The sequence below is a fragment of the Lissotriton helveticus genome, chromosome 6 (assembly GCF_964261635.1).
Source record: "Lissotriton helveticus chromosome 6, aLisHel1.1, whole genome shotgun sequence".
NCBI lineage: Eukaryota > Metazoa > Chordata > Amphibia > Caudata > Salamandridae > Lissotriton > Lissotriton helveticus.
Window position 1 is genome coordinate 1,942,808,638 of NC_136067.1, and position 27,071 is coordinate 1,942,835,708.

At 44.3% G+C, this 27,071-nt stretch overlaps 1 protein-coding gene across 1 annotated transcript in view; it reads left to right on the top strand.

Moving 5' to 3' along the window:
• The window catches only part of LOC144763910 (L-gulonolactone oxidase-like), an 802,559-nt gene that overhangs the window by 611,109 nt on the left and 164,379 nt on the right, over positions 1–27,071 (top strand). The window contains exon 8 of the mRNA XM_078649945.1: positions 1,777–1,853. Coding sequence (XP_078506071.1) covers positions 1,777–1,853 — 77 coding nt within the window. The remainder of the gene's footprint in view (positions 1–1,776; positions 1,854–27,071) is intronic.

Sequence of the window (27,071 nt, forward strand, 5' to 3'; positions counted from 1 at the left end):
CACTACCAAATTTGCAAGAGTTAAAATATCTGCCAATCCCAATTCTCCATGGGTGTCTGTTGGCGAGAGGAGGAACTGAGAAGTGCAGGTCTGGCCTAGCCTGCCATGCAAAACAAAGCAGTGTCTGAATCCTAGCAAGAGACAAGAAATGGGTCTGATGAGGTCAGTGTGCTCCTAAACCTCTGCCCAGATAATTGCAAAAAGATCTGGATCTCACTGCTCAGATTCTGCTGCCCACTTACCTGCAGCTGGCAAGTGTCACCATTAGCATGAGATATAGCTATGTGCTGGTAAGGGATATCAACACACACACTAATAATAATCCTGGAGGGGTCTTCTTGTTTCATTTGTTTTTGACTTTTGTGTTTTGAATCACCCCACTACCCCTATCTAATATATGTATCCCATGCACAAACTAAATTTAATGGGATATTTTGATTACAGGTTTTAATAATGGATATAACACAAGCCCCCAAAAGACCTGAAATGCCCAAGTTAAGGTCCTGCCTTATTCTTAGCTCTGACCCATGCTGTACTCACTTAAAAAAGAATTTTGACTCCTACCGCATTTAGACAAGGTGGTAAAATGTGAATCAGAGACTAAGTACAATTACAATTGTTTAAATTGGGAAGCACCGCAGTTCACAATTCACAATTTCGTAATGCCTTAATATTGGTACTGGATAATCTTTCTTAAGTAAGTAGTGGTATTTTTAATAAATGCTTTAGGGTTTGCAGCTGACGTGTGTTCAGTGGCAACCACTTTTTGGCAACTAAAAAAATATAATCAAATCTAATCAGATGCTGCAGTGATTGTCACTGTTTATAATCAAGTTGGTTATCTTAAAACATTTGTTCAATAAATGTGTGTATAGTAGTCTGTACCAGCCGTGTTATAAAATTTTCCACACATTGAATTGTGTCATATCTACATTCTCACTTGCATCAATTAATATTAGCCACATACCCACAGATTCATCAATGTCCCGATTTGCGAGTCCTTAATAGCGATTATTAAGGAATCGCTATTAAGGACTCGCAAAACGGGATTCATGTAGAAATCGCACAATTAAATGCGATTTGTACTGCTTCCTTATTTGTGATTCGCTAATTGCTAATCGCAAATAAGGAATGACTCCCCATTCATTCCTATGGGCCAAAGGCAATTAGCGAATCGCAAATAAGGAAGCGATTTTAAGGGTGCCAGGGTGTCCACCCTGTAGCACCCCTGAAATGCAAATGTACACAGGTGTTGCGCATACACATGTCCAAAGGACATGTGTGTGTGTAACATGCAACTTAGAAAAATGCACTAAAGTGCATTTTTCTAAGTTTTCGCTATTTACCACGAAGTTACACTTCGCGGTAAATAGCGGCCCCATATTGCGAAATCGCAATTTTAAAAATGTTCATGAATAGCATTTAAGGAATCTCTAATTGAGATTCCTTTATGCGATTCTTCGCAATTTTGCGATGTCTGTAATTGCGATTTTTGCATTTGGGATGATTAATCCCAAATGCAAAAATAGCGCTCGCAAAGGGCCGGATTCTCAGAATCTGGCCTTTGCGAGCCGATTTTACGTTGATGAATCTGGCCGATAGTTATTTACAACAAAGATATTACATTATTACTTCCAATTCTTGCACTGGTGATCACACTACTAAGGTGGCGGGAGGTAGATGACAATTGCACTCCCATCTCACAAGCGGAGAAATAGTGGAAAAATTTATTATTCACCATTTTTAAATGTCTTGACTCCTTTCCTTGTGCTGCAGCCTCCAGCGTCCAGTTCCAGCTGGTTTTGGGACAGCGCAGTCGGGTACTATTTACTGGAGTTCCTGCTCTGGATCAGGTATGAGGTTGGCGTGTTTCACGACTATTTCACCATGTACTGTTATGTTTTTTGCACAGGGTCAGAAAAAGCAAGTAGATTGAAGAACATCTCTAAGCTTCTCTTCCACAGCTGATATTGTTGTCATTTGGGACACACTCCATGCATCTGTTAGGGGAAATCATAGCCCAACAATAGTTTCAAACACTTGTCTTCACCTACAATGCATCAAGTGAGCTGCATCTGTGATATACTCTCTCCCTTTTGTTTTTACTTTAGCAAAGCCAGTCTTTGAATCCTTTTTATTCCCCTCGTCCAATATTTTTTTGGTTCTGGCTGCGTCTAGGTATATTTATTTGCTGGCAAGGCACGTATAGGTAAGACTGATGAGGAAGCAAAAGACATCCACCACATGGTCTGAATCTGCTTCCGAATATCATATTAAAATATTTTTCAATATTGAAAACTAACAGGATATACTCCAAAGGCTTAGTAAGCAGGACCTGGTAAAACCTCAATATTCCTGTTCTGGGGAATGCATTTTTCATATGTATTGATGTTGCAGACAGGACCATAAATCTTCTGTCAAGTAAGTGCCTCTTTTTAGTATATTTCTAAAGTTCCATGAGAAAATAAGCAACATTTAGGATTTCTAAAGTACACTAGAAGTCCCAACTTTTGGCCTTAGAAATCATTAGTTTGTCTTACATAATTAAGTGGGCATATCTGCTAAAATACGGTTATTTCAGGCTTATTCACTGTTTGGGCTTATCTATTTGTGAATGATACCACATTTAGTCAAAAGCCAAGTCAATATTTTCTAAGCTTTGACAATTACCGATCTATTGATCAAACCACAATTTGTCTTGGCAACTTGAGACTCTTAGGGATGCGCCGGACACTGCACAGAGGCTTTCCTGTACTGATGGGTGATGGGAAATTAGTAGATATTCACAAATCTGTTATGTGTAGATAATACAAATGCCTTATTTCTGATCCATGATGTATTATAGTAGTGGCACCAGTGCACAGCTGTGATCTACCCTGAATGAAAACAACAGATAAATCCTCTGCACACCATAGTGCAAGGGTCTGTGTGATGTCAAGCATCGGGTTAGTACTGTACAGGAACCCTTCCAGTAAAACTACTTTGCTTAGACATAGCGTAACACTTTTCCACTCTGTATGTATGCTGTGCAGTACTTGTGCAAAGATGGGTCTTATGCTTGACTTGAGAAGGTGCTCATTTTTTATGCAATCCCATCAGCTTTTTTAAGTAGATGGGGTCTTGCATCAACATCTGTGAATGGTTGCTTGGGAACAATCCACATACTGCGGTGGAACACCCCTTGACGCAAAGTAGTACAAAGCTATACTTTGCGTTACTGTAGGGCTACTTTCCAACATAAATCAGGATTTGTGCTGGAAAGTAAATCCCCCCCAAAACACTTTGCACTCTTGTGACGCAAACTTGAGAATTTTACTGTTTCATTCTCTCCATCTTCCGTCACACCCCATCCATCCACGCACTGGTACAAATGACCATAAACACCCACTCATGACCAAATGATCATGATCACTGGTAGGAATAAGCACCCCCCTCAGTACTAGCAATAAGTCCATAAAGATGTATTATTTCTCTGAATCAGTCCCGCGTGAGCGTTCAGATACAGCCTGCATTCACCCTTTAACTTACACTACCCTCTATCACATCAAGCAGTGTCTCACCCTAAATTTGAAAAATGCCATCTTTATGGTCCATTTAGACACAACTGTGCAAAGTACTTCTCAGATGGAGAAATAAAAAGACCTGAGAGTTTCTAGATCGGTGCAAAAAAACTAATAGGACCCTGTGAGTGTCCTACTTGCTCCCAAATAATCCTATTTCCACGGCTTCATTACTCAACTGGAATCTCATATGGAATGACAAGTCCCTCTGTACTCTCTAATTCTCCAACAATATATGACTTACTCCTTCAGCTATGCTTGCACGATTACATCTCAATTCTGCTCTAAAAAAAACACTGCTCTTCCATCCTCATCACTCTGCCTTCTCTCTCATGCCCTTACTGTTCCCTCTACTCAATTTAAGTTACCTCTTATGTATCCCGCCTTTGAGACAGTGTTAGCTTTCCCACCAGACTATCCTTTTTAAGAAGAAAAATATACAATACATGCACATAGGGGCTTTTGTCAACTCTTTTCATCCATTGGTCTGTTCAGTTGTCATTCACTTTTTTTTCTGCCTACCACTGCACACAACATGGGGCACAGGGTCAGCCCCCCTCAGCCATTGGCTTATCTGACTTTGAGTGATGGCCAGAGTCCGACTGGGAACTTAACTCTGCCCTGGGAAAAAAAAGTTCAGACAAGCCCTTCTCCCTTCCTCCTTTCTCACCCCTCTATCTTTCTGCTTTTTTGGGGGCCTTTTTTTATAATCACACATTATATGCCTTTTGCTTAAGGGAAAGGGAAGGGGGAGGGAACGGAAGGGGAGGGAAGGGAAAGGACGGGAAGGGAAGGGAAGTGAGGGAGCGAGGGAGGGAGGGCGGAAAAAAAAGGAAGGGAAGGGGAAGGGAAGGGGAGTAAAGGTAAGGTATGGAAAGGAAAGGAAGGAAGGCAAGGGAAGGGAAGGGAAGGAAAAGAAAGGGAAGGGGAGGAGAGGAGGGGAGGGGGATGGGGAGGGGAAGGGAAGGCAAGGAAGGAAAAAAGGAAGGGGAAAGGGGGAACGAAAGGGAAGGGGAGGAGGGGGAGGGGAAGGGAAGTGAAGGAAAGGAAAGGAGAGGAAGGGGAAGGAGAAGAGGAGTGAAGGGGAGGTGAGGGAGAGGTGGGGAGGGGGAGGGGAAGAAAAGGAAAGGAAAGGAAAAGAGAGGAGAGGGGAAAAGAACGGGTATGGGGAGGGAAGGGAATGCAAGGGAAGGAAGGGAAAAGAAGGGGAGGAAGGAGGGAAGCTACCTTCGCTCACAGAAGGAGTTTCACTGTGAAAGTGAAGACCTGAGAAGCAGGTGCAAAACACCTGATGATCTATGCAAAGTGGTCATAGGAGAGGGGGAACAACGCAAACATCTCGAGGTGTTCACAGAAAGCCAGATACGCTAGCACCAACCCAAATAGTGCAACGTGGCTTGGCATGAAATCCTAGCTTCAAATATATTTTTTTTAAAATACATGTGAAAAATGGGCAGATGCAACATCTTTGGATGTTTCCATTCTAAATACATTTCTGTAAAACTGTTGACCTTCCAGGATTCACCCATGAGCGGTTGAGTTCACATACAAACTCGCAGTAGTGTGTGTTTCATACAAAGGTAGCCTGTGTTGGCCTTTGCAGCATGGCACAACGGTAAGCCATGCAGCATCGTCGACACGTGACACATACTAATGACAGCACTGAGTGACTTGTTGCAGTTTACCCTCTGGAGCTCTGCAGGTTTCCACACAGTGCTCGTTGTACAAATCTCTGTAAATGTGAACCCCACTATCCAGGCATGCAAGGTTTGGGGCATTGATGGGAACTTTCGTGCCTGGGTCACGCTTTAAAAAAGACATCACCTCAAAAAAGGTAACTGATGCCATGCACAGAATAAACAGATTGATGTAAGGTTATAATTCCTCTCTTCTTTCTTTGCATCAATATCCTCTCATCTGTTGTGTGATGTCAAGGAGTGTTGGTGTGTGGGATGGCTGAGAGTGCCAGTTGAGGATGAAAGGCTGAGCAGAGGGAGACTGCTCCTGGTGGGGCTACTCTACTATCTTACTACCATCTGATTTACCATCCTACTATCATCTTTCTGCATCTACAATTGAAACTTAATAAAGGAACTACTTGGAACCTACAACTTGCCTGCATATGGATTTTCATACTACAACAAGGACCCAGGGCAGAACCCCCTCCATCGGAATCAAGGCCCTCACGTGCTCCATGCTGCATGGTAGTTAACCTCTTGACCCCGGCGCCGATCTTGCTGTTAGCCTATCATCACTGGAACCCTGAGCGCCAATCGCTTTTGTCAGTGACACACAATGGGCTACAGTTTCCATCATTCTGCCAATTACGGGATAATCACCTAAGAGCTTTTCTAAGGGCTCTGATAACCTGACAATGGTATTAACTAACTTCCCTCAGCATAGATCAGGGCGCTCTAATGTTCCTGGCACTGGGGAGTGACAGGCTCCATGAGTAATCTTGCCATTTGGCAGGGCGGCTGGCCATTTCATCCACTCTATGCTGCTGATATGTTATACACTTCTTATTCCTGATTTACTAATTATCAGCAGCGCAGTATCCAAATTTACTGTGTCGCGTTGCACTAGAGAGGAAATGCAGCCCTGCAAAATATCTACAGAGATTGGCCTGATGCTGGTGTAGTTCCCACGCAGGTGCACAAACAGGCTGCCCTGTGCGACACACAGGTCCGGATTGCTCAAATTCTCACGCAACGCAGCAGCTAAAAATGCTGTGCTGTGTTGCGTAAGAAAGAGAGCAGAAGAGCACACTTTCTACAGAGATATGGCCAGGGCACAAGTCGTAAAAAAATAAGTGGGGGGACGCTGTCACCGGAAGTGACGTCACGACCGGAAGTGACGTCATGAAAGGTGGCTTGCACCATCAGGCTTGGATTTTTTATTCAGGGAAAAGTGCCCATTAGTGCCACAAATCCAGGTTACATCAAACAGCCCTGAATCCAAATGGTACGTCAAGGAGGAGTTCAAAGCAAACACACAATGTTGATTGACACTTCCGGATATGTTACTTCCACCACACACGTAGGATGTACTCTGTATCTCCTGCAAATCGAGCAGTGTGTTGAAATTCAATTAAAACTTTAAACCATGTGCTCACAAATACAAACATAAAAAATAATTAGACTGTCCTTTATTCCTAGGGCCGGGGTTTGTTGTTGAACAACCACCGCCTGGAGTAAGGTACATTGATTTACAGGAAATTGCCCGCTCATTATAAATACTACTGTCGCAGCCAATGAACCCTGATAAGCCACGGCTATCCGAGCCGAGTGTGTAATCAGCGCGTCAGTGTCTGTTTACAAACAGCTCCCTTCCCTCTAACACTCTCTTTTCCCCCTCCGAGTTCAGAAAAATATTTGCTTCGGATTGGCTCGTTTGAACCACACGCAGCCTCCCTCGCGGCGCCTCTGCAACCTGCCTATGTCCTGCTAAATATGTTCAAAGAGGGCATCCGAACAGTCAAGTGGAGCGAGTAAACGAGTAAAGTGGTTTTCCTGGGAAATCGTCTTCTTTAATTAAGAACAAAAAAGCATTTCTTTCTCTCTCCAGCTGTTTGGCAGGGGGGACGGCATCCCCCCCACTGCCCCCGGTAAAATAAGTGGGGGGATGCCGTCCACCCGCGTGGTACCCCGACTCGAGCCCTGGATATGGCTCTCTCTTCCCCTCTCCCTAGCTTCGGCACAGATTTGTGCTGGCGGGCACATGCTTTGCGCCACAGTGCAAGGGTGTCTGTGTGAGTCTAGCATCGTTTTTTGTACTGAAAGAGTGCCTTTCCAGTACAAAATACTTTCCTTAGACAACTTATAAAATGTTCCCTTCTTTGTATGTGTGCTGTACAGCGTAACACACATGCAAAGTCAGAAAAGAAAGGAAAAATAAAATAAATTCCTTTTTAATGCCTGTTTTCAAAAGGCACTATTGTTTTTAAACAAAACCTGTCTCACATTTGTGGTAGATAATTTTTGTGTGTTTTTTTGGTTGAAATGGAACGCCTATGGTGCCAAGTAGTGCAAACCAGTGCTTTGAGCTGCCATTGCATTACTTTTAGACAACTTTCCGGCGCAAAATAGGTTTTGTGCTGGAAAGTAAATAACAAAAATAACATTTTGTGCTGGTTTGTATCACACAAAATGTTAGTAAATCTAGCCTCACAACATGTTGCAGAGTTGAGTGTATGCTGTCTAGCAATTGATTTGTAAAGGAAGCATACCATTCCAGGACAAATCCCTTTGCCCAAGCAACTTTAGAAGGATCTCACACATTGGATGTGCGCTGTGCACTGCAGCACATCAATCAATCAATCAATGACATTTATAGAGTGCACTACATACCCGTAGGGTCTCAAGGCACTGGGGGAGGGGGGGGGTGCCGCTACTGCTCAAACAGCCAGGTCTTCAGCTTCTTCCTGAAGGAGAGATGGTCTTGGGTCAGGCGCAGGTCGGCCGGGAGGGAGTTCCAGGTCTTGGCGGCCAGGTAGGAGAAGGACACATATGCAATGCATTGGTCACTTTGTTTTTGTTTTAAAGATTAACACATTTGACCTTCTTTACTTCTCCTTCCAGAAGGAGTTCGTTTTCAGACAAAGCCCTTTTTGAAAATCTCAGTAGATCAGGCTTTCTGTAAAACCCCATGGGTATTTGCACTGAACCCCCAGTAAATCCCTCTTACTGCTGGGAATAAGACACCTTTTGCACTGGAAAGTAAATACCATCCGTAGCTTCGTGCCAGTGCCAAGCCTTCGCAGGTCGGGGCTGCGTCTTTGCCTTTAACCTGGATAATGATATGTACAGATTTCTGCTACACTGGTGTATCTGCCTGCAAGAACGTACAGCGAATCCACAAGAAAAGTGAACATGTGGTACGTGGAGTTTTAGGAAGTTCTATACTGCCACCTACTGGCATTACACAGATCACACAATATTGAAGCTGATATGGCTTCTTCCCTACTACATGACAACACACAGAACTGAAATGACAGCCTTTTTCTAAAACCATAAGAACCCCAGTCCGGGAGGTTCCATCACTCTTGGATCGCAGAGTTAGTTAGCATTCTTTGGAGGGATGAGAAGAAATGATGTTTTCAGTGGGTTTAGTTTGAAATGAGTGTTTGCCATCCCAGCTTGAATTCTACTGAGGGAGCTGGTAGGCAGGTGGTTCCTGCTTCATTGAGGCAGGGGCCTCGGTGAGGTGCCTTGTGGTGACAGTCCACAGTGCCTACTCTTTGATCTGCAGTATGGGTCTTAGTGCTGAGAGCACCACTGGTTCTTGCTCAGTTACTTCTTCTGTGATTTGGTACTATGCTCCTGGATGTACTGAGGTGCTAGGGCCAAGGATGTATCCTGCTTTGGGCCAGTTCTTGCTCTCAACGTTAATGCTTCCTAAGCGATGAACTCCTCTCTCAGCACCCGGGTGCTGCTGTTCACTTTGGCAACTGTGTGGGACATATGGACTTGGGAGGCTGCACCTGCGTACCCTATTACAATGCTTTCATTTTTCACTCTGTGCTATGCTTTCATTTTTCACTCTGTGCTCCTTTAGCTGTGGTTTGGCCATAGTGGGATTGTGCAGCCTGGAGCATTATGGATCCAAGACAGGTGAGCGCTTCCTCAGCTGTGCCTGGCTTGGGGACAGCAGCTTACAGAGTCAGTGGTCCTGATTTAGTGCTGGTGTTTGGCTGAGGAAGGGTTGTGTTTGACTCCGCTCCCCCTTTGTTCTCTTCCGCCTAGTTGCTGACCTAAGACATCTCCAAAACCAATTGGGGCTCTCGATAGCCATCTAGTTTAAATGGTCCTGTGGCTTCTAGCCGGGTGTTATCCAGTAGCTGCAGCGACGGAGCACCGAAAGCCTTCATCTCAGCATAATCATATCTACTATAGTAGAGGCAGGAAAATAGAGGTTAGAAGCGTTGAAGAATGTAATCGATCTCCCTTCACCTGTTTATAAGGTGCAAATTCGCACCTCGATTTTTCCTCTTCGAAAATCTAGGGGTGCAGCAAAGCTCTAGAGTGGGTGCCTTTCCTTTCCCATCGCTCAACTGTGTCATCCTGGGCTGCCTCTTTTCCCTCCACCTTCCTGACCTGGGCCTGTACAGAGTATTCGGTGGATCAGCACCCTGGCCAAATCCTTGTGCCCAGGAGTTGTTTGTCCAGCAGTCTGAAATGTCTGCCCCATGCCAGTAGTTTGGAGAGACTCTCCCCTTTCCTGTAGATGATGAATAGTGGTAAGTTCCAACAACCACAAGTGCATTCACTTCCCTGGCACCCAGTTAACAAGACATTGAAGGAACTTCTTTCCAGTAATGGAAGGATCATGAAAAGGCTACGTTACTAATATTTCCCACCAAGCTGCATTCTCTAGCTGAGGGCAAACTTGGCCTCCCTCTGAGTTTGAGTTTCAACCCCCTGTTGGCTGACCTGCACACCAGCATTCATGCTTATAAATCCTTGTTTACGGACTGTCAGGCAGTGGCAGACCTTCTGAAATCCAAGGAGGATTGTGAAGGGCACCTAGAAGTCATGGAACAGGTTTCCTTTCTGTTGCCACTTGTGATTTGCTCAATGCCTCCTCTTTTGCTCAGGGTTCAATGTAACTGTCTGTTTGGGGAACAGCTGAGAGAGCTTTTGCCACATCCATTTGAGAATAAGTGGCTTGTGCAGGCCAAACCTATAGAGAACTTTCTGGGTTCCTGCTACAGACTTTATCACAGATGCCCACCTTCCTCCAATAAGGGAACGTTACAATTTTCCTTTTTTTAGCTCAGGAGAGCACTAAGACAAGGCACACTGTTTTTGGCTGCCTTTGGTGGAGCAAGCAGAGGAGTCTTCTCCCTCATTATAACTACTTTTGAGAAGAAATAGTTACAGACACAAATATCCTTGGTGCAGCCAAGGCTGGAATCCACATGCCGCATGCAAAATATTATAAAAAATAAAATTTAAAAATAAACCTTACCTAACGCAGCATCCTCGCTCCACAACTCTTTGTTGCAGGAACTGGAACCGGAGTCTGGAACTCCCTTACTCAATCCTGGCGCTGCTCACATACAGCATGTGAGCAGCGCCCTGATTGGAGGGAGCGGCCTCACTCGGCTCTCCACAGTGCACTGAAGGCCTGCACATACTCTCAACCCAGCTGTCAAAAGACAGCTGGGTTGAGAGTTTTAAAGTGTGCAAACGTGGTTGACCGTTGCAAGACAGGCAGCCAAAAGGACATTCACACTTTAAACAATGCATTAGACAGCCCACCCTTCTTCCTGCTGCTGTCTATCAGCAGCGGTCCCGCCCCCATCCTGACGCTTGGCTTGGAACGGAGGATGAAAAGTAAAATGGTAACAAACTACCATTTTGTTTGTCATCTCTGGGGCTTTGGGAGTATTTTAAGTGGGGCGACGCTCTTCCACTGCAGCGGAGGGAGCCACCTCCGCCTGGGAGTTGTCATTGATGGTAGACTTTGACTTGATTCTCCCATAGTCAAGTCTGCTCTCCATCTGTGGCCACCGACGGAATATCAGACGTTACCATGCACACCATTACCATGTGGTCATTGTATATATATACATGTACCTGTGTGTTTGTTTTCTAAATGTCTCACCCCAACTCCAAACCCCAAAACACCCTTACCACCTACCCTTACCCATCCTTATATATAAAACCCCTCGTTACCCCTGACCTCTACATCACTCAAACCTAAAAAACCCTGACTACCCCCTTTACCCCATCCATCCCTGAAATCTGAAAACTCCTTACTGCACTGTACTCCTACCCATCCCTTAAACCTAAACATTACTTACTAGCCCTTACCCGTTCCCACCCCTTACCTTCACAAGAGTCAGTCTAGATATTTCAAATCTTGGTCTGGCTCTCCTCTGGGCCTTATTTATATTAGCGACTTGGACCAAGTTGATGTTTAATAACAGATGAGAGAGGGGTTGTGTATTACTCTGCAGGCAACATCAGCTTTTTCAGAAAATGAGCCCATATTTTAGTGCTGTGTTTTTTCTCTTAAAAATATGTAAAGAAGCTGGTTGTGGCAGAGTCATTTTCACCAGAATAGTTAAGTCTGGTTCATAAAATATCATGCTTTATGGTCTCAAGTGCTACATATAGTTCCAACATGATCAGAAGAGTGGCCTGTTCATCATTGATGAAACTCAACCAAAAAATGAAATGGATCACACTTTGCCTTTTTTTTTCTTTATGCGGTGCCTTTGTCCTTTGCGGTTCTCCTCAGTTATAGACGAAGGTTAAATTATGATCTTTTAGGGCAATCATGATTGTTGTTGTATGTGCCTATTTCTGTTAGTGTATGTGCCCATGGTTTCCTTGATTGTTTTGACTAACACGTTTAATTGTGGGTGTGTATATGTGTTTGTGTATATATATATATATATATATATTACCCGCATTTTGGTCCCTGCTCTATGGACTCGAAGGCATGGGGGCTGTGGCGTTTATAGAGGGGGCTCGAGAGCAGGCTTGGTGTTCGAAGGACAGTGATTGCCATCATGGGGTCCTGCTTACAGAGCCGCAGCAAATTTTCAACTTTAAACTCACCCCATTTACACCGGCCCGGGTTGCTGTCAAGATGGTGCATCCTGGGAGTGGTAGTTCGGGCCATTGTGACGAACAGCCACACGTGTGCAGCATTGACTGGGGGAGGAGCGGACCTACGCCTAAAACCTTCAAGGCAGCAGGAGAAATCAGATCAGAAGGATTGCATCGGGTGTTGGGCACTGAAGAAGGCACTTATCGCCGAAATGCATTTGCCGCCACTTGAACTGACCACAGAGCAATAAAGACTGTTTTACCTGTTCCCCTCTGGGTCCTGCTTCGTTCTTTTTGGGAGGAAGTTTCCGGTCATATATATATATATTACTGGCCTTTTTCAAAGTCTTAAGGGTGGGATATGTATTTTCACGTCGATTTTCTCGGTGGAAATATTTTGTTAAGGAATGCCTCATTGGATGTATCACTTTGACATAATATTTTTGGAGTGTTACCTTAAATACAGTAAATATTTTTGGAGTGTTACCTTAAATACGGTAACTAAGGAGTAGGGTGATTTGGTGAGCCTGAGGTCCAGAGAGGCTCCTGTCCCAGGTTCTGGGAGCATCTGCCATGTTTGTGACGGAGACCCTGTCTGCCGAAATCTAAATAAGTCCCTAAGCCCAGAAGCCAGGTAAACCGCAGGGTTGTTTGTAGCTGTGGAAACCTTTCTCCTATTTGCTATACTGTGTTTGCTTGCAAAATACACAAGAAGCTGGTGCATTGTCAATGGGTAATGCCACGTGCAGCAAATCCAGCTGCCCAGGAGGATTCTTTTTACAGAGAATGTGGTCATTAAATAAACATTAAGGTAATTGGGTTACAAGATGTTTATTCCACTTGACTTCATTAAAAACATCCTAAGCATTACCCGTAATGCAGCACTAGATTCGCCTCCAGACTGTGGACTGCAGAAGAGACATGCAGGCATGGCTAATACTAGACACTTTCCTGCCATCATTCCGCAAATTACCGGCCCAGAATCTGCTGTGGAAAGAGCTGCTGGTAATGGTAAAACCTCTGCAGCCACTTCCACAGAAAGGACCAGCATTTCATGAATCTTTGTCAAGTTGTTAGTACTACCTGCAAATCAGTTTCCTATACTGATTTCTGGACAGAGTAGTACAAATGTCTGTTGTGTATGCAAGTATGTATGTAAATGATATATGTATGCTATGAAGCTAGCCAAAAGACAGTGGAGCACAGCACAGGGTCAAAAATCAGCCTAAAGTCCTTGAATGATAGGAGAGGAAACTGATTTGTGCACAGGTAAAGCAATGTGACGTAGTGTTCTTGAAAGAGGTGAGTCTGCAACTCTTCCCTTAACTGGTGCAGTGTTGGGGCGGTCCTGATCATACAGGGATGTTGTTCTAGATCATGGGTGCATAGATGGAAAAGGCCTACTGTCTTGTCCCTTTACGACTTCTTAGTCTGCAGTCTCTGGTGCCCTGGTGGTTGTATGACGTTACAACGCATGCTTTTACCACGCATGCTGTTACAACACATAGCCCTTTGGGGTGCTGGATAGTGAATAGTTTAATTTACTATTCCAACTCCAGTCCCCGTGGATAGTAGGGAAGGTGTTGGATAGTAAATTAAAACTATTCCCTATCCTAGAGCGCCCCCCAGCGCAATGCGTTGTAATGGTTTTCGTTGTAAAACCTGCATTGTAAAAGTTTTGTTATAAAGGATGTGTCCCGCCCTGGTTGAGGATGTGCAGAGAACCACCAGACACAGTGAACCTGTCGCAAAACAAGTGGTTATGATGGCTTTGTAAGTGGTGCAGGTGGTTCTGAAGATGATGCGGGTCAGCAAGCAGAGCCAATGGACTGTCTTTTTTTGCCAATGTGTTTATTGAGGGTGAGGTTTGTGTCCAGGGTGAATCCAAGTGACTTCACATTTGATAACAGTCAGGGTTTGTACTGTTTCTTGTTGGTTCTTCCTGGCAAATGGCAAGAATTCTGTCTTGTTTGGGTTGAGATTCAGGCAAGTGCTGGACATCAAAGTCTGGATAATGTGCAAGCAGTGTTTTGGGTGTTGGATGTCTTAATCGGAGGGAACCTTCAGGTAGAGTTGTGCATCATCGGCACATCAGTGAATTTTAATGCTGCTGTCTGTGAGTGGAGCACAAAACAGCTCCAGGTAAAAGATGAAGATGTCTGGAGACAGTTTGAAACCCTGGGGGACTCCCCAGGTGATAGGAATCTTTTGTGACCTGGTAGTGCCCATGTGAACAAACTGAGTCAGTTGAAAAAGTAGGACAATCCATTTGACACTCCAGAGTGTGTATATGGTTGGGATTGTCAACAGTGCTAAAATCAACTGAGAGATGCAGCAATAACTGGAGGCAGGGGTCATTTTCATATGTGGCCAAGAGGCCATCATCTATGATGCAGCGTGATATGAAGACAGACTGGTAATCATGCATGAGATGATTATTATTGATATGATCTTGTATTTGAACATAGACCGCTTTTTCAGTGATCTTGACGAATGATAGGTGAGTGATGGGCAGGTGTTTGGTGAGGTCATCATGGCCTAGTTTAGGTTTCTTTAGGAGTGGGAGGATCTGGCCTGCCTTGAAAGCTTTTGATAGGATGCCATGGTGAGGGAGGATTTGACAATGGTGAGTAGGGGTAAGAGAGTGCCCAGAGAGCATCCACAGAGAGAGCATTGATGAAAGTCAATAGTAAGACATCATCTTCATAGGCTGTGGCTTAAAGGGAGGTGAGTATGTCAGTGAGATCTGGGAGAGATAGATGGAAAACTTGACCAATGTAGAATTCTACAGAATGGTCTGGGTGTATGAGATGAAACTGGCTTGGTCTTCTCAATATGCTGTAGGATCTTCTGTATTTTTTTCACTAAAGATGTTGGTGTTATTGCACTGTTCTGTGGGTTGAGAAATAGGTGGGTAGGCGGGGGTTGATGCAATACTTAAACAGCATTCTGCTTCTATTGGTGGCTTCATTGATGTTGTTGGTAGAGTACCTTTCTGATGTGATAACCTGTTTGTGTGTTGCACAGAGTGACTTCAGTGTAAAAAGGTCATAGGTTGTTCTATTCTCGTTCTCTTTAGAGCACCAGGGAGATAACGGCTTTGGCTAGCACTTATGTGCTGTAATTGGGGCATGTATATTCAGAGAGATAAGTTCAAGCATTTGGTTGTCTATGGAGAAGTCTTTGAAGGTTCTGAAGATCTGGTCTTCTCTCTTGTGTTGATTGTGGTGTGTTGGTAGGAAGCAGAGTGAGGAGATAGTGATGGCAAAGTTGTTGTTCCAGTCAACAGGTATGGGGAGCTTGCATTGGATTGCTGGTGGTGTTTAGAAGACAAGGTTGAGGATGTGGCCTTTGGAGTGTGTTGGTTGTGTGACATGCAGTTACGCACTGAGTGTACTGAAGATGTTAAAGAGTGTTTAAAAACAACAAATGCATTATTGCTTCAAATTTCATTGATGATCCAGCCAAATTATGCATCACTATCTAATTTCAAGTTTATCTTTACTATGTAGTTGTTTTAAAAAATGATTTTAAATGTAAATACATTTCTTTGATTGTTATGATAATCTATTCTGGTCAACCAGCGCTCCTCTGGAAATTGGTAGATGTGCTTTTTTATTTAGCAGTTGTGTTTAGAGAAAACTCAACCCTACGTTAGTGGAACGCCGTGCAAGAGTATGAGTTATGCTACACAAGCACAAATTCAGATTTTTAAGGCACTGAGAGATTAAGTGATTTTCCCAGAATCACAGGATGTTGAGCTGACACCAACACTGAAACCTGGTTCCCCAATCTCTAAGTCGCCATCTCTGGCCATCTCTGGCCGAAACACCACATTCCCTCTCGGGAGGAACGGCTATGTGGTCAGCTTCTGGATGGTGCCAAGATCAATATAAACTTGTATGCTAATTTATTAGATTTTGTTAATTTGTATGCTAAAATTGTTAGATTTATGTGTCTACTAAAGACATTGGTGTGAAAAAATGTAAACAAAATGTTCAGATAGCTATGTCACATTAAAATATTGCTTTGATATCTATTTTGGTCACTGGAGGATACTGGGCCATATCATGAAATCCCCAGCACAGGGGAGCATTGTGAAGGGGACAATATCACTCTGTGTGCTCATTTTAATGTTAGAGGTTGCAGAAACCCAGGCAGCTGTTGTGACAAGTACACAGCATAACAAACATTAGCAGAGTAATGGTGTAAACCTTCTTGTCTTTTAATGGCTGTCTGCAGTCCTCTACCAAAGTCCTATGTTCACTGGAGAAGAATTGATGTGCTCCTTTCCATGATCCGGTGCATAATCCTGGTCTTGATCCAGAGAATCCTCTGGATGAGGGAGGCCAACTGGTGGGTTGTCCTCATGTTACACTTTCCTTGGTTGGCGGCTTAGCCCTGCCCACGTACGATATCAAAACTTGAGCAAGCCGGAAAGCCTTGCTTTCCAGTGGTGGCAAGTAATTTTAGCTAGGAGGGGGCAGACGACACACACGCAGATAATCACTTACTCATACCCATGCATTCACACACACAGATTCATTCGCACACACATTCATTCACAACACTCACTCCTAAATATTCATGCATCTATGTATGCCTGCACCAAACATTAAAACAAAAAACACACTTTACTGTGCAGCTCTGCCTTGGCAGTCCCAGAAGGTTTGGAACTGCTGCTTTCTCTCGTTGATTGACCTTTTGGGAGGCAGCTGTCCCTATAATATCACAGACTGGGATGGGGTTAGTGAGAGCTGCTAGCTCCACCCCGCCTCACTTGGTGATGTGGTGTCAGTGATTGACAGTCAGCACTGGGGACTTCAGGGCCTAAAACTGAAGCTCCTAGTTCTGAGTCAATCAGTGATGCTCCACTTCATCCTGAGGGGAGGGTCTCGAGGCTGAAGAGGTGACGCCCACAGGAGCTGTGACATCTTCAGCCCAGCAAAGTTCAGCTCAGGCAGCCAGGAGCCTGCACATTTAGCACATCTAGCTGACCAAAAAATAAAGAGTGTCTGTCAGGCTGCTGTTTGCTCAGTCTGACGGACACTCTTCTTGTTGGGTAAAATGTGAAGGGCATGGCTCCTACGCCCATTAGGAACGGTCCACTACTGGTGTCTTCCTTGTGGCTCTGTGGCTGTGTAATGCAGGCTACCCCCACATGTAATCATGCATTGGGTATTATTGGAGCAATTTAGAGACTCTTCTGTGATATCGTAGTGAGAGGTATTTAGGGCAGTAGCTAAAACTGCTCTTTTCATGGGCCCCTCATTTTTTGTAAGGCCTTTGAAATATTTTGATTGTTTGGAAAGAATTGCATCTTCTTAAAATCTAAATGACACTGGATAAGGCATGTCATAATGAATTAATAATTCATCAACATAGCAATAATTACATCACTTTCAAGGTTAAAAGCTTAAATGATTGTGGCCCGGGGTGCTATGATATTTCTATTTGGCATTAGCAAGGAAGAAAAGGAGTGTCTCTTGGCAGGTATTGCACGGGGACCGATTTCCTTAACTTTTTGCCCATCTCAGGAACTACTCAGTCACTACCAGTGATCCTCCCATCCTAGACACACTCCTAACCAGGACCGTCTACTCCATAATGGCTGTGGAGCTGTGGTATATAAATAAATAATACCGGATCTATTTTTGGATGAATGAATGAATAACAGATAGCTCAATAAAATAAGAGTCAAGATTCGAGGTAGTAGGAGTTTCGGCAGGTTTATTACAGCATAAGGACAGGATCAGGACAACCTGCATAGGAACAGAATGGCAGGGCCCAGCAGGACAACTGGGGCCCAGCAGCTGCCGGGGCTTGATCTGGGATGAGCGCGCTAACTTTTAATAACAATACATCAACTTATATACATAGCGCAAACACATAGCATTACATTGCAGTAGGCGTAGCAGTGGGTGGAGCAGAAGGCGTGACGCGTAGCAGTCGCGAAAGATAACAGTAAAAAGAGGTGTAACTGGGAGTATACATAGACATGTGATGCAAACGTAACAGAATATGTCATGAATGGGCGGAAACATAGGAGGGGGCTACCTAAGGAGCCGGAACCTCTAACCTAATGGTGCGCGAAAACTGGCAATGACGTGTTACTAGGAGAAGCTGGGGGCTACGAACTCTGTGCTAGGAGCAGAGACTAGAGTCTGGAGGGTCGGAGCGACATGTACCTAAACCCTATCTGGTATCTGATGTTTTAGGGAACATGTTGATATAAACTAGGAGTCATGAGGGGAAAAGCTAACTTGATTCTAAGACTGGACCATGCATTATTCTACATGTAGTGCGTGATGAGGAATACTAAATGACCATTAATACAGTATTTCTCTAACGTGGAGCCGAATAGGCTAGACAATGACGGAAACTATTGATGCAGTTCAGTAGCTTAGGAATGCAGAGAAGAAGGACTGAACTGATAGCTGGAATCATAACATACTTTTGGCAGACTCAGAGGCAGAGCCGGGCTGCACCGGGCACTGCGAGGCAGGAAGTAAGTGAAGGGTCGAGGATACAGGTGGGGGCTGTATCGCTCCTCAGCGAGGCTTTCAGGAGACAGGAGCTGAATCTGATGTCCGGGCCCTTTTGAGGCCTGGAAACGGGGACTTTATAATGGAATAACGTGCATACTGAGAAACGTGGCAACATAACTTTACCTAGGCCTAATATTCGTAGTATTCACGAGGACTGGAAAATGTCATACCAGAGGTGGACACAACTATAATTGCGTCATTAATCGGACATGGGGAATAACATATGCATATTGGTCATGCACACATAACATATGATGGATGAGGCGTAGGGACACAGAACATGGCAAAATTTACTTTTCCACATTCCCTCCTTGTCACTACGTTTCCATCAGGAAACATCAATATTCATGATACCATCTATCATTTCATACAGTACCATTTGCTCGTCTCGAATTGTCTTGGAACGGGATTTAGAACGGGGCTTAGGACTAGGAATACAAGAGGTAGCACACATGCTGCAAATCGCAGGGCCACATTGTATACAGAGGCAGCAGCTAAATATGATCGCTACTGCAATACCTAGAAAGGACAGGACTTTCCATCCCCAGGCGGAAATTATATTCCAGAACCAACCGGACCATGTCCAGGTGCCTGGATCTTGATGTAACAGATGGGCAATTTTATGAAGTCTGGTTATAGCTGAATAAACAGACGGCGCGTTATTTGGAATGAAAATGCAGCAACTAGATCCGATGACTCTACAGGCCCCGCCCCTATCGGCCAGTATGACGTCAAGGACGAGACGATTTTGCAAAACGACAAATCTCATGGCAGATTGTTCTTCGGTTAAGTTACCTAGAGCAGAGGCAGTCTCATTTACTACAGCTTCAAGGGTTCTTGTTAACCTACGAATTAGTTTACTATTCTGGACAGGTCCTACAAAAAAGAAGAAACCTTTATTGAAATCTGTATACTGTTCTAGAGTAGTTTCAGTATAATCGACAATTGGGGACTCCCTTCTATGTCTAATGTGTACTAGATGTGTGTTTCTGTGATAATCAGATGGGGCTAGGAAAACAGGTGGCAGTAGGAAGGCAATGTAACAGGTTCCCTCCCAATCGAGGGGCAGACGGACATATGCGGTTTGACCACAAACGAAATAAGAATGACGTGAAGCTTTGAAAACAGATTTCCCACTGTCACTATACTGGATAACAGTAGTACATTCACTATGACCTACATGTACAGAACCATAACTACGGACACATAATTCGCCTTTGACAGGTAGTACTGAAATAGCAGGTAAGTCTGGAGTAGTATCAGACTGAACATTCAGGACCATAAAATTTGACGAATAATTACCTAAATTATACACTTCATTCTCTAGATCTAAACCTGTTCTGTGGGGGAGACCTTGCTTGTCTGAAAAACATGTACTGTTAAGAAAAGACATATCTGTTGAGGATGACGTTAACGTGGACCATGCTCCACACGAACCATTATGTGAGAATGGATAAGGAAAGAGTGGCAGAACTCCCTTCGGTGTCTGGAAAGGGGGGAGTCGACCACACACCCAACAATTAGTGGCATTGCTGGTCTGGTGTGAATAATGTAACATACGGATAAATGTGTTGTTGCGCATAGCGAGGCGGTATGAATATTCGTGAGGAGGCAGATCACTAAACGTGTGCTCTACTGTAGCATTAGCAGACATATTTACATGAGGAACTGGAAAATACAGATAGAACGCATAGCTGGTGCAGGAAATCAAAATGCTGATGAATAATACGAAACTCAGAAAAACGATACATTGAATTGAGTTATTACTGACTCTCTCACTATGGGGGTCTATTTTATACATGTCAGAAACAGTCTAACCGTTTCACCTAGGGGAGGACTTATACAATCAAACTGACTGACTTATTTTACTAGACCTGAGCTTTAACTTATACTCCTGCTGCGGAGTTTTTTCTAACAAGGGAGGGGTTGTAATAATGTCTTGTGCGGGACAGTCCTTAAGAGCAATATTCTGGCAGTCCTTCAAATCCTGGGAAATGTTTTTAGAAACGGATTTCAGTCCTTTAAAAAGTTTAACATGAGAAAGGTGGATCCATCCTTTTCTGCCTTCCAACTTGACGGCGGTACGGGTGGTCAAGAGGACCTGACGTGGCTCCTTCCAACGTGGTTCCAGCGGACTTGATCTGTCGAAATTCCGGACCATCACTAGGGAGCCTGGAACGATCTCGTGCGGTGCCACCTCGGTATTGTCTGGAAATGCGGCGGCAACCTGTGAACGACATGAGTTGAGGGCAGACATCAAGGAAGCTAGGTAATCTGTCAGCATATTACATGAAACATCGGTAATACTTCGGGGTCTAGGAGTACCCCACATATTAGGGGGGCGGCCGAATACGACCTCATACGGGGACAGACCTGATCTGGAATGTGCGACCATGCGCATATAAAACAAAGCGACTGGCAGAGCTACTAGCCAGTCCACACCTTTTTCTTTACAGACTTTGGCAATACGGATTTTCAGGGTCTGATTATGTCTCTCTACGAGACCGGCTGCTTCAGGATGGCGTACACAATGGAACTTCCACTGGTACCCTAACAAAAGGGAAACGTGCTTCATTAACTCTGAGGAGAATGGCTGGCCGTTATCAGAATATACGACTCTAGGGAGTCCATATCTAGGGAAAAACTCACGAACCAACTGTTTGGCAGTGGTCGCGGCTGTGTAATCTGGGACTGGATATGCTTCTGTCCACCTGGACAAAGCGCATACAACTACAAGGACATACTTGAAACCTCGACATCGCTCCATTTGAATATAATCCATCTGGAGGACCTCAAAAGGGTGGGCAGGGGGCTGGAAACCACCTTGTTCCACCGGGACACTTTTACCTGGATTAAACTGACAACATATCATACAGGTGCGGACTTTCTGCTTGGCTGCAGCTCGTAAATGCTTGTTGAACCAAATGTTCTGGATACTATCTAACATAGCTTTTTCTCCTAAATGTGCTGGACTATGTGCGGTATTGATAATGACTTGAACCATAGAATCGGGGAGAAACCATGTGGCTCGACCCTTCGTTAACCATCCTTGATCTGTCTGGACCCCTCCTTGTTCATACCATTTCTTGATTTCATCGGGAGTAGCATGTAACTGGATATCTATGACGTCTTGTGTAGGATCCTTAACTGTCATGCATGTAGTCGGATCTGGAATATGTGTCAGGTTAACTGGAATGTCTGGAGTCTGTGCTGTAAGCTTAGCTGTGCGGTCTGCTAGATCATTACCTTGGGAAATAATGTCTGTAACTTTCGTATGTGCTTTGCATTTCATGATAGCAATAGATGTCGGTAAATGTATGGCATCTAACAGGGCTTGAATAAGGAGACCATGCTGAATCTTGGTTCCATGAGAAGTCATGAAACCTCTCTCCTGCCAGAGCACTCCGAAGTCGTGTACAACTCCGAATGCGTAACGTGAATCTGTGTAAACATTAACTTTCAGGTTCTTGGCATGTATACAGGCTTGTGTCAGAGCGACTAGCTCTGCTGCTTGAGCGGACAGGGTATCAATACGGTGTGTTTCAATAACTTCGGTGTCAGTAGTCACTGCATACGCGGCGACTAGTTCTCCTGTACTAGTTCTCATACATGAACCATCCACATAAAGTGTCAGGTCGGGATCTGGTAACGGAATGTCTGTCAAGTCTTGTCTTGGCTTTGTCGTAATGTTAACTACTTCCACACAGTCATGTGGGTCAGGATTTGAACTAACTGATGGTAACAGTGTAGCAGGATTCAGGACGTTGCAGCGTCTGATTTCTATGTGTGGCTGGAACAGTGTCAATTCATAACCTGTTAAACGTGCAATTGTCAAGTGCTGTGTTTGTGTTCGGTTTAAAAGAACTTCTACGGAGTGTGGAACTTGTACTGTCAGTGAATGTCCTAAAACTATGGAATCACTCTGTCTGATAGCTAGTGCTGTGGCTGCAACTGACTTGAGGCACGCAGGCAACGCCTGGGCGACTGGATCTAGTGTGCTCGAAAAATAAGCACAGGGCTTGTATTGTCCTGCTTGATCTTGTGTAAGAACAGATAATGCTGTACCTTCGCGTTCTGTAACGAAAAGTGTAAAAGGCTTACTGTAGTTCGGTGTAGCTAGAACTGGAGCTTGGCATAGGGCTTTCTTTAACTCGTTGAAACTAAGTGTATGGTCAGATGTCCAAGGGAGGACAGTCGATACGGCTGCCTCCTGTGTCGTTAACTGTATCAGTGGCTTGGCTAGAAATGCATACTGGGGAATCCATTGTCTACAATAAGAAGTAAGGCCGATAAAGGCACGTACCTCCTTCTGGGTTCTGGGCTGGGGAAGACTCGCTATTAACTGGATACGGTCTGGTGTCAACTGCCTACCCCTCTTGGACAGTAAGTGTCCTAAGTATACCACTTGCTGGACACAGAATTGAAGCTTCGAAGGTGACACCTTGTGCCCCATCTCGGCTAGAAAATACAAGACTGTAAGGGATGCTCGCTCGCAGTCACGTTCAGAACGGGCTGTGATCAGTAGATCATCGACATACTGGAGCAGGGCAGTGTCAGTTGGCATGTGAATGTTGTCTAGTTGTCTCTTAAGTGCTTGACTGTAAATACTAGGACTTTCTGTGAAACCTTGAGGAGCGCGTGTAAACATATAGCTCCTTCCATTTAAACAAAATCCGAAAAGAAACTGGCTGTCTGGATGAATTGGAACACTGAAAAATGCATTCTTGAGGTCTATGACAGTGAAGAACATGGCTTCGGAATCAATGGCTGTTAACAGGGAAGAAATGTCTGGAACAACTGGGTACTGAGGAATAATACATTTATTAAGCTCTCGTAAATCAATCACTAATCGATATACTGGGGGTGCATTTGGATCAGTACGTTTCATGACTGGAATGATCGGAGAATTGCATACATTGGAGTCAGTTTCTACAACTACTCCTTGAGCCATGAGCTCGTCAATAATTTTGGATAAGGCTGCTACAGCCTCAGGTGGCAATCTGTACTGTCTGATTCGGGGTAACACTACACCTGGTTTGAGAGTCACACGATGGGGTGTGATTTGCATGTAACCTACATCAGTTGGGCCTTGCGCCCATAAGTGCTGTGGAACATTAGACAATCTTGAATCAAAATCTCGTAATACATAGTGACCCTTAAAGTCACGTAGGAACAGACGTATTCCCTCTGGGGAACAGCAAATAACTGCACCTAATTCTTTCAGTGTCTTAATACCTAATAGGTTTTCTGGACATGACTTAGTAAGTAACAGATCAGTAGTACGGGACAATGGACCTACTTCTAGAGTAACTGGCTTAGATATCTCATTAACTATTGGCTTTCCTGAAAATCCAAGGGAAACATTTCTTGAGCCTGAGAGCGGAGCCCCTGGAACTTCGGCGTGACTAATTGTGGTCCTACTTGCCCCTGTATCGATCAAAAACTTTCTGTCTTTCCCTAATACTTGACTGTGAACATAGGGACCTTCTTGATCTACAGGTATCTCGATGAGAGGCAAGCCTACCTCCCTCTCCAGGCTGTTTCATGAATATGGCTGGTACTCTGGATACTCAGACTGTGCATACTGGTACATCTGCGATGTAACGTGCTGTGTTGCAGCAATAGGCTGCGGAGCTGTAACTGTCTGTGGTGCATTCTGTGACTGATGAATCTGTGAAACTTGTTCTTGTCTAGGCGGACGTGGTCTTTCTTTAGTCTTACCAGTAGCTATATTGTGTTTCAGAACTGCACACTCGTTTATAAAATGACCTGGCTGTTTACAATAATTGCAGTTCCCTTTAACGGGAGCTGCAGGATGACTGGCTTGATTCGGACCCCTCTTCTGACTGTCTTGAGGAACAGATTGTGCAACTAGTACTTTCATTTTCGTGTCTTTCATACGTTTTCTCTCGTGTTCTTGCTCTTCTCTAATTCTATTCTGGTGATACTGGAGCATCTGGAGCATCTGGGACGGAGTATTTGCTTGCCAGGTGCTTTCGACTTTCAAAACTCGGTTTTTAATTTGTGGACTTGAATTCTCGACTAATTTAGTAACGAAAAGGTGAGGGTATGACTCACTACTTGTCTTGAGACCACTGTTAATACTAAAACATTTTTCAAATCTAGAGTAAAAATCACTAATATCTTCATCTTGTTTCTGTTTACAGGCTGAGATTGCATCCCAGTCTTCTTTTCTCGTTGTCAATAATCTGGGTAAAACTTGAATCAATAATTCTGGTAATTCTTTACATTTATCTCCAAGACCGGTACCTGGTACTCGTGCCTTGTCTTCAGCTTCTAGAGCTGTCCAATCGATCTTTTTCTCTCCCACCTCCCATTCTTTTTCTTTTAACTTTTCATATACCCCTGCGGGTAACAGGACCTTTAACATTTTAATGATATCTGGGTAAGTGTATTCTCCCATACGGAGCATGTCTTTTAATTCTCTATGGAACCCTGCTGGATCTTTGTCATGACAGGGAATTAATTTCTTCATTTCAAGAAGTTCCATCTTTGAAATCGGAGTGTATACAAACACTCGTTGCATTACGCCACCCGCCCCTTGGACTGGGTGGACTTCTCGTAACGGATTCTGTCTGTCTATGTAAAATGATTTACTTTCTGGGGGTGAGACATGAACAAAATGCGGGTTCAGAAACGTTCTATACTTGTGACGCTGTTCTAGAATGACACTAATTAAATCGGTACCTAGACCTCTCCATTTATACTGGAGTAACTCGTTCAGGATATCATGTAACGGACCTGGATCAGAATGTTGACCCTCATACAGAGTAATGAGGTACTGGATCATATACATACCCACCAGTCGTTGCTCGGCTGGGGGCAGTTTCAGAAACATTTGTGCCACTATTTCGTCTGGAAAAGTGGTAGAATCAGTAATCCATCGGACTGCTGATCGGGCTAGTTCTTGTTCATGCATGGTACTTAACTCACTATAACCGATTCGTGAATTCAGGATGTGATCGGTAGCTTGAAATACTTGTTCTAGAGAACCTTGTTCTGGTGCTGGATGATGAAAAATAGACTTGTGTTCTAGGCGTAAATGGCGATCTGGAAATCTAGATTTTCCTACATACGCTATTCTGGCGGAATTCTCGTCTTCCTCTTCAGGATCAGAGATACTTTCTTTCTCGCTTACTTGTGCTGCTTTACGCTGTTCGTGTAACCTTATTATTTCTTTACGAATTTTCTTGTACATACTCTCCATGGCACCGACGGTCTTGTGCTTACCCTCGGCTATATTATCACTCCACCTTGTCAGGATTCTCATTTCGGCGGAATCTTTAGACGGGTAATCTTGTTCTCTTATTAGACAATTGATCAGGAACTTTAATATCATGAGCTGGATCTCGGCTTTCCTTTGAGACATAATCTCGCCAATACTTTCTGGATCATCCCCTGTACGGATGAAACGATATATTCTGTCTAGATCTTCTTTCATATTCGGCAAGGTGACTAGATACTCGGCCACCTTTCTTACGCGGAATGAATATAAAACCATATTATCCTCGCCTGGGACTGGATCATAGACACATTCGGCAAGGGCTTGTCTGATTTCTGCAACAGACTGATATCTAGGCGTACGCTGTGATGCTTGTGCATGTAATTCGGCTAACGTTAAACGCTTGTGTGGCGGCGGGGTTTGAGGAGGACCTCCTCCTGCGGCCCCTAGACTAGAATCGTCGACTGACATTCTTCGTCCTGGCAGGGTCGGTAATTGTAACGTGGGCTGGACTTGTATGGCGGACTGGACCGGGGGAGCTGTTAAGGGCACCCCGGTGTCTGAAGGAGCAGGAAGTGCCTGATTTACAGGAACTGGCGGAGCGCGAACAGGATTTGCATATTCTGGGACTGTGTCGTCCAAGTAGGACGAAATAAAAATATCAGCTGCGGTCGGTTTATGACGTAGCTTGGTCGGAACTAATGGTGGCGGGAAATTACTGGATGCCTCTGGGGTCGCTTTTGGCAAACCTTCGGCAAGGAGAGGATACATACCCTTAATAAGGGCATGCCTCTGTCTGTCTGACTGTTCGGTTTTGACTCGTTCACCTATCTCGATTAATTCTCTTTCTTGGGCTCGTTCCTGGGATTCTCTACTTAACTCTGACTTTCTGACTTCCTTTTCAGTTCTTCTATGCGCTTCCTTACGCCATAACTCGATGGCATCTTTCTGTGACTGTCTGGCTTTCTTTTTCCATAATGCTTCTTCTACTCGCATGATACATTCGGCATCCCATGTACCCGATACGGGCCATCTATACTTTTCTTCTAACTGTTTGGTATACTCTACCCATAAATCTAGATACATTATGGCGCTTATGCCATGTTTCTGATACATAAAGTGACCTGGACTGTCCCTAGGCGGGACAGGAACTGCTTCC